Source organism: Bidens hawaiensis, unplaced genomic scaffold (assembly GCF_021521415.1).
Source record: "Bidens hawaiensis isolate Kalapana, Puna unplaced genomic scaffold, B.hawaiensis_p1.1 tig00038488_1, whole genome shotgun sequence".
Classification (NCBI taxonomy): domain Eukaryota; kingdom Viridiplantae; phylum Streptophyta; class Magnoliopsida; order Asterales; family Asteraceae; genus Bidens; species Bidens hawaiensis.
The window spans coordinates 1-9,163 of record NW_027496747.1 but is presented as its reverse complement, the minus strand read 5'-3'; the positions used below and the strand labels follow the sequence as shown (position 1 = coordinate 9,163).

At 34.6% G+C, this 9,163-nt stretch overlaps 1 protein-coding gene and 1 pseudogene across 1 annotated transcript; both read right to left on the bottom strand.

Moving 5' to 3' along the window:
- Positions 1–2,369: 2,369 nt before the first annotated feature.
- On the bottom strand, positions 2,370–3,734 carry LOC143590345 (putative clathrin assembly protein At4g32285 pseudogene; annotated as a pseudogene).
- A 3,951-nt stretch (positions 3,735–7,685) lies between these two features.
- On the bottom strand, positions 7,686–9,157 carry LOC143590346 (topless-related protein 4-like). The gene is made up of 6 exons (XM_077070851.1): positions 9,129–9,157; positions 8,874–9,053; positions 8,678–8,806; positions 8,506–8,601; positions 8,058–8,413; positions 7,686–7,977 (listed from the first exon to the last, which is right to left on the bottom strand). Exons 2-6 carry the CDS (start codon positions 9,000–9,002, stop codon positions 7,773–7,775), a joined length of 915 nt encoding a protein of 304 aa, XP_076926966.1. The 5' UTR covers positions 9,003–9,053; positions 9,129–9,157; the 3' UTR covers positions 7,686–7,772.
- Between the last annotated feature and the right edge of the window lie 6 nt (positions 9,158–9,163).

The window sequence follows — 9,163 nt, the reverse complement described above, 5'->3', positions numbered from 1 at the left end:
GGGGTTAGAGGGGATGAAACAAACAAGATTCAATAATATCTAATGAAGTGGCATATGGAGAGCAAGAAAGATGAAAGCTTTTCATATGGTTTGTCTATTTTGTAGATGGTAATGGAACAAGGAATCTTTTTCTTTTATTAATTAGAAAGTGATGTTTGTTTCTTGAATTATTATTATTGTGACATGTAAGTTGTAACTTGTAACAATGAAAGGTCCTGCAACTACAATTATGGACCTTATGATGTAATAATTATAAGGTTTTTAAGGTTACAATTGCTTTTACATTTATAAGATATTATTAAAGGTAATTATAAGAGTGTTTAAAACATTTAAATTGTATTATTTATGAAGGAAAAAAGTGTTGTGTTTCTATCAATATAACTAATTTATCATTTACTCTTCGTAATTGCTCGATCTGTTCAATTGCGACCTTATAACGTAATCGCATTCTCTGATCTAATTGTTGTTTAACATTTAAAAAATATAAAAGCTTACACGCAACCCCGGTTTTTGAAAGTGAAGCTTGATGATGTCAAAATCATGTTTGTCCTTTTATCTTTATATAAACTAATAATTGAACAAAATATCAACACAAACGTTTAAATCCATCATAACGTCAATCGATGGGCACCATCATCATCTGTCATCGCCATTGCTTCATTATCGAATCCCGCTACACACCTTTATCTGTTGCCATCACCACCCCACTATTGTCATCCATTGTCTCATCCAAAAATTTTTCTATAGTTTTCACTCTTCAACAGTTTTCTTTCATGGCAACCACCAAAGATAAACCATGATAATCGTTTTATAGATTTCAATCTATAAACTTCACTTTAAAACAACTTTTTTTTAAAAGAAAATGAAATGACTTTGGAAAGAAACCCATATTTTAAACCAAAAAAAAAGAAGAAAAAGTATTAAAAAAGGTTTGGTTCATTTCAATTAAAAGTCCATTGTGCTATATATGAAAAGGAGGTTATTTAATTGGGTGTGTATATATAACATCTTACCACAGGACACGTATAATTATAAAGAACAAAAGTAAAAAGTGTTAAAAGGATTTGTAACTATAAAAAAAAATTCTTAAAAGATTCAAAGATAATAATAATAATTCATAACTCAATATATAAATAAAAAAACAAAAAAAATTAAAAAACCAAAATGTTTCCCCCGTCATTCCCGTTCCAAAAAGAAAAAGAAAAAGGACACAGTGCGAGAAAGAAGACACAATACCAAAAATGAATAAGCAACACAATGATAAAAAAAACACAATAGATCATAAAATATAACACAATGCCGAACAAAATACGACACAATGTTAAGTAATATAATACAATATCAAAAAAAAAACACAATGTCAAAAAAAAAGCACAATCATTGACGAAAATAAACACAAAACGCAATGATAAGCAAAAAGACACAATGATCTTTTTCACTCAACATTGTGTCTTTTTCAAGTTTTTTTTTACTTTTTTATTTTTCGTTTTGGTATTAAAATTTAAGTTATGAATTTTTTATAGGGTTTTTTTCTACAAATTCTTCTTATCTTTCTCATTTTCCCTTTTATAGAATAGTTGACCCCTGTAAGCAAACAAAAAAAGTGACAAAGACAAATGTCTAGCTTAATACACATTTAAGAATTTAGTTGGTTTAGGTATGGGTGTAGATTAAGTTGTGTATGTTTAAGAAGAGCTACTTTGTGTTGACATCGTGATCACAAGTTTCTCCTTGCAACTTTAGTTGCATTAAATACTGAATGAAGTGGTGATTAGGGTTTTTGCCTATAAATTAGGTAGGGAAAAAGTAGCGGATTATACCGGTTAACTAACATATCAAAATAGGTATGATTTAAATCGAGTTATGGTAAAATGGGGTCCAGTTAAAAAGAACAGTTTAAAGTGTGCGCGTGTATACATATATCATCATATTTTGTTTTATGGCGATGACAGATAGAGGTGGTGACGCACAACAACGATTGTAGCTATGGTTACGGTTGTGGCAGAGAATTTTTAAAGGTAACAAAGACAATTATTGTGGCGGTGTCTATGATAGTTGTAATCATTAATCAAGCATCATAGATACAAAATCTATAGATTATGCATTTGTTTATATACTTCTTAATGTTGTATTAGCCCTAGAAATTAACTTCTTATGCATAAAGAATATCAAACATTGTTACAAGATGCAACCTTAGTAAAAAAACGACCCAAAACACATCTACAAGTGTATCAAAAACTGCCCAAATTTCTTTTATTTCATGAAACAAAATTCTTTTTACACAACTCAGATGCAAAACGAGTCGAAAATAACTTTATATAAATCTTTCTTTGTAGGATTAAACATTAATAATATAAGTAAAAACTTGATTAATAATATGCATAGTTATAACCTGCATGGTTTCCCATCATACCATATACCTGTTGCTGCTCCTGCACATAAAAAACCTTTCTTTTTTCCAGGTCAGCAAGCTGCACGTAAGGCGGTGGTGGGACCATGAGAGACACTGCAAACGGGTCTTGCAGGTCCACCACCGGCTGCACCTTGACCTCACTCGGTGCAGGCAACGCCAGCACCGTAGGTGCACTCACCTGATCACTAGTGGACCCCACCAATGCCAGCTCCCAGTTGGCATGGTTAGGCGCTTGTGGCAGCGCCACGTCATCTTCCAAATCCAATAAGTTTTCAGTTGCCGCCACTGTGGCGGCAGTGGCGGCAACTGGTACTGGTCCGTTTTCTTTTGTATTTTTCTTTAAATTATTCTTTTTTTCCCTTAAAAGCCTCTCTAAAGTCCCTAAAATCTTATCAGTAACCTTCTGCACTTGTGGGAACTCTGAGGCTCTAGCAACACCTAACTCCTTTGACCATTTATAAAAGTCAACAAGCTCATCGATTGTTTTAGCCGCGTTAACATACTCGTCAAACGTCTTAACACAATCCCCATACTCCATTTCCGAAAACCGATCGAGCAACACCCCTAACGCCTCGCATATATCCGCATAAATCCAAAAACTTTCATTCAACGCAAGGTACAAAGCTGCAAGCACCACTTTACTACTTTTCGCATTTCCACCCGGTCTACACGATAAAACACGCACGATTAACCGAATCAGTTTATTCAACCGTTCCAACACCCTATCGGGCTTCATATCCTTAACCGGAGTCATTGCAACTTTCGTTTCTTTTTTCTCCGACTCGTATAAATCGCCATAAGATTTCGACTTATCACTAAACCCGAGAGGGGTTAGTTTTCGTTCAAACGCTATGAACTCAAGCTTCTGATCAAGATACAACGAATAATTTTTCACAAAAGCCGAATGATCCCAATAATTCGAAAGCGCCTCAGCGCGAAAATCTGTCATGTTTAAAACTCGAGTGCCTTTTCGGCTTGGATACATCATTTCCTGACCGAATGCTGGATCGCCATCGACTAGTAACCGGTGCGCAAGCATTAATGCTTTGAGTGCAACAACCCAATCATGAGTTTTGCTTAATCTTTTTGAGATATTGTAAACTGATGCAGTAACATATCCTCTGTGTTGAGATATGAGATGAAGGATCTCTCTTATGTATTTCTCTTCGGCTGGCTCGGTGTCGTGGTTCGTGGCTTTTATGATAAGGACTTCGAGGTCGGGTGCTAGATTGCCTGCAACTTTGGCTAGGCTTATGCTGGTTTGGTCTTTGACTACACCAATTGCTTTCCTGATAGTGCTTGAAGACATTGATATGAATGTTAAGTATGCAGTACGAACCACCTGTTAATATGATCCTGAGATTATGTTCTCATAAAACATATAAGGCTGAAAACGAGCCAAGCAGCTCACGAGCTACTCAAGATCGGATCAATAAAAGTTCTAAATGAGTCGAGTCTGAGCCTCAGATGAAGCTCGTTTATTTATCGAGCCCGAACTTGAGCCTTGTATGGGAAGATCGTTTAGGCTTGTAGTCTTAGAACCATAACGAGCTTGGTGCACTTTTAAGTTTTAACTCTTTTGAACTTCTATGTATTAGATTCGCACTGCATTACTGCATAGCCAAGCTTTAGATCGCTTAAGGTACTGCACACGTGCTCGAGCCGAGTTTAGGCTCGTTAAGGCTTTCTAAAACTAAATTAAATAACTAAATACATATTAAATTAATTAATAAATAATAAAAGAACCTAGATCAAGCTTAAAAAAACAAAAAACAAAAAAAAAATTGCAACAAGCTGAACTCGAGCTCGGCTAGTATATATCCCTAGTGCTATTGTATGTTTTTGACAACCGAACTGTGTGTTTTTAACAAGTCGAACCCGAGCCCGGCTCGTTTTGACTTATGAGAGCTCGGCTCGTATACACTCCTATAGTCCTATGTGCTACTGTATGTTTATGACAACAGAACTGTGTGTTTTAAACGAGCTCAAGCTCAAGCTCAGCTCGTTTCGAGTTCTTTTCTTGAAGCTCGAAATTGGCTCGAGCTCAAGCTCAGCTCGTTTCGAATTCTTTTCTTAAAGCTCAAAACTGGCTCAGGCTCGGCTCTTTTGTTATTTATTTATTTATTTATTTATTATTATTATTATACATTTTGAGAAAACCTTAAGGCTTAAAGCCTAAGCTCGGCTCGAGCTCGTGTGCAGTGACTTAAACAAGCCAAAGCTCAGCTCATGCTCGGCTGTGCATTGTGAAATAAATACACGGAATCCCAAAAGAGTTAAAACTTAAAACCTAAAAACACACAAGGCTCATTAATTAGGCTTGACAAGCCTAAACAATCTTCCCATACATAGCTCAAGCTCAAGCTCAACCTGACAACCTCAATAACTAAACCAGCTTTATTTAAGGCTCAGTCATTTCGAGCTTTTTATCAATCTGATCTCATGTAAACACGCAAAATTCAAATATCAAAAATTACACAACACATAATCACCATCAAAACTATAATTAGGTCTCAAAGTTACAAACTCATACTCGATTACAATCATAACTCATATTTGTCCTCATAAACACGCAATCGCCTAATATTCCGAAACATAAACCGTTAAAACTCTGATTACACATTCATACTCATATTAATAACCATAACTCATTTCTAACCTCATTAACACGCACTCAAACACGTAAAAATTTCACAAAGTCACCGTGAAATTTATAAAGTAGGTCTCAAAACACAATTCTAAATATCTAATTACACGTAACAATCGGTTCCATAATAATTCGCAAAACTACGAATCCGAAAACGAACAAACGAATAGATCGAGATTGATTGATTACAAACAAACTTACTTACGGACGATTGTCGGAGAATATATTTGAATTTGATCGTCTGATCTACGAGAGAAAAAAGTGAAGAACGCTTTAGAAAGCCAAAAGAATGTATTTAGCCAACTTTAATACCACCTTTATTGATATTATTATTATTATTATTATTATTATTATGCATGTTATTATTATTGAGTGGTATGGCAAGTGTTTATTTTGTTATTATACTTTTTCAATTTGGTCCTTAAAAGTATTGTATTTTTGTTGATTGTTAATTTTTTTCCAACCAACTTATTATATTGTAATCAATGCATAATTATAAGATTATAACATGCAAATGATAGTAAACATAGTCCAAGCTTATAATACGAGTAGGCCTAGTGAAATGGATGGGTTGGTATTGGACTGTCTTATAAAGTGTCAGGTAAAAGCCGGCTTGACATAAAATATATGTTAATTTGAAATGCGTATCAAAATCGATTCATCCATTATATTGTGGTGGTGCCTGATATGAGATTTGGAACGGTGATGGTGACGGCGACACGCTATAGTGACAACTGGTGTTTATCCATTTGCTTATAGTAATGACTCAAGTTGAAACGTATATAGTTTGAGTGGGCCTAAATAGTTAAATGAACACAAAAAATTTACCTAAATTACTTTGATTTCATATAAATGGATCATAGTAACACTGATGTGAGACCACTATATCTACATGCTATATATAATACATGAAACATATACAAATTATGACACATTTTTTTTAAGTAATTTACGATTTTTAAAACATAAGGTACACCTTCTATAACATGTAAGGTAGGGGCATACTTGTTCATTATAACCTATATGCATAAAATAGTTACAACATTACCCCCTTAACTTTTCTCAATTTTTATAAATTTAAGAAATAGTTACAACTTTAAACTTTTATCGTTACCCATGTATTCCTTTTGATATTTATCGTAAACCAACTTCCCACTAACGATTTTCTAACGGTCTTAACTTTTTCATACGTTAATATATATCTTTTAAAATTGCACCATAAAAATGAGCATTTTATTTTCTTTAATTTAGGTATGATATTGCTATAGTTTTTTTCAATTAAAAAAAATTAACATGTTACGTATGGTATTGCTATAGTTCACATTTCAGTTTTAACGTTCTTTAAGTAAACCGTGAACCAAACCGTTGGTTTGATTTTTTTTTATCATTCAAAACAGAAATTGAACTGTTGAAAATTTAAACTGAATCGTTACTAACGGTTTGGTTTCACGCATTGAGCTTCAATAATAAGTTTATAGTCATGCCCGGTTTTATATGGCTGATTTTTTATATAAACCGTAAACCAAACCGTTTTGCTATGGTTTGAACATTCAAAAACCGGCTGACCAAAAGTGGTGATTGGTTTAAAACGTTTTCAAGGTTTCAAACGAACCTTAAACATCCATAACTGTTACATGATTACTAGGATTTTTGTATCCCGCGGGCACCTTTATAGTGTATTTAAAGAGTATCCTAACCAAAAATACTTTGTTTCAGTTATAAATTTACTAGTTCTGGTTAAGGAAAAATAAATTATTTCTCGTTATAATTGTATATCATGCCTATTTTATGGTAATAGACGTAGTAGTGAATATTTTGTATTTTAAATGTTTATAAAGAGAAATTTTAGGATTTTCATTACTGCTACAAAATATATTAAGGATTTATGAGGGTCTTTGTAGGATTCAATGGCAGGTCGATCCTGACGGTTATGTTGGGTAAAGCGAGAGCTTGGACCGCAAATATTTTCTAAAAAGACCGAACATGAAAGTGACAATCTACGTTGTTAATTACTAAAACACCAAACATTAGGTAAGGGACTTTGATTAAGGAAAAAATCTCAATCGACAACTCCAGGGAGTAGCGTGGAGTGGCAAGATCAATCAGCCACGACCATTCCCTTCGGTTTCTTGGTCGATAGCCACAAAGGGTAGAACAAGTTTTTAACAAACTATAAGCGTGTTATGAGCCACGAGTTATTCAAGAAATCCAAATATTAAATGATAATAGACTTGATATATACCCCTATATAATTACAACAAAGTTACTGAAGTCATGATCAGATTACTTCATATATCCTCATGGATTAGATGTGTTAAAATTTTCAAACATGATGGATGGTTTGTCCAGTTACTTCCAAACAACCAACTGCTTGTCCATAGAGCGTGATCCGACATGACCAACTTGTTTTGTTAAAAACCGTGGTGACCAAAACCACAACGGTATAGCATCCGCATAGAAAAGCATAACCAACACAATAATAATAATAATAATAATAATAATAATAATAATAATAATAATAAAGATGCATTTCATTAAAAACAACTAAAAAAAGTCGATAAAATCCTTTGTATAACTCACTAATAAAACCGACAACTTACCAAATGTTTTAACTTTTAAAAACTTGCTTTACAGTTTAAAGTTTAAACCATCTATAACTGATACTGAAGGTCTGTAACACTACCCTGTGGTGCCTAAACCTTGTTATAAACTTTACCTTTGTGCTTGATCAGTTGCAGTTGTTGCACCAGCGGTCAAACCGCTTGGGCCAGCCCCGTTTTCAAGTGGCGGTGAGGTGCCCCATTTCCCTTCCGACTCCAGTGGCTCGAGCACAACCACACCGCCATCAGTCAACCCTAATGCAAATTGATTCGGTCCGCTTGGGTGTGCAGCAATCACTAGTGGGTACACCCTTGAACTGCAAAACGTAAACGTTAACCGGTGTTTGAAAGTAAAAAGACGTTTATGCCCCTGTTAACAAAAATTAAAAATACTTACTTTGGATTGGTAAGTAAGTATGATGTGGATGAAACTCGGCATCTTAATCTGAGTGATGATGCGGTTAGAATACCGACACCACCGTCCTCGAAACTCACGTATATCGATTGGCTATCGCATGAGTAAGTCGCGTGTGTAATCAAACCGTTTGTTTCTGGTGGGACCCACTGTTTCAAGCATTCAAGTTTCGGCGCTTCATATATGGCTATCTGAGTTTCATGGACTACTAGTAACTGTGTTTGATCATTGTGAAACTGCACGCGTGTATCCACGACAGGAGCTGCAACGCGTCCGGGTGGAATTTGCAAATTTTTACTCGTTTGTTTCTCCCATGCTTCCATGCTCCAAACACACAACTGCACAAATATAAAGGTTTTTTTTTTTTGTAAAAACTAATTAAAAATGAATTTGAAATTTAACCATGGTCCAGTTTTTAAGTTTTATTCACCTGAGAATCAGCACCAGAAGATACTAGAATGTTAAGTGCGTTCGAGAATGCCAAGCCTGTTATCCGTTTATTATGACCTTTAAGCTTGGTTTTCACCTGTTTTCACCAAATAATTAGTGTTTGTTCGTTTTTGTTTGAAAATATATATAAATTTAGATTAAAAGAAAACAACCTCATCGATGCGAACATTGTAGATTTGGATAGACGAGTCGTCCATGCCAATGGCTATAATATTATTGTCTTGTGGATGAAATGCTAAAAAGGTTGCAGCGGGTGGAGGTGGCATGAATGTAGTCATAGTCTGCGCAATTTTAATCGTCAACTAAAAGATATCAAAAGTAAAAAACGTAAGAAAAACGGTATTGTACCTTAAATGTCATCATGTTGAATAAAGAGATTTTCCCGCCAGAAGCAGACATAACATAGGAATCATTCTTGGACAGTGCAAAACACGAGACGGCTTCTTCGGGGTTGGTGTCACTGATAACGTTTGTCATCAAGATACCACTTGTCGGTTGCCATAACTGAGGGGCAACATTTTCAGTAGCCTAGAAAAGGCATCATATGATTGAGAATTAAAAAATTAGTAATAATAATAAAAGAATAATAATTATAATAATTACCTTGCCGGTTGAATTACGGTCGTTTCGTTGCCATT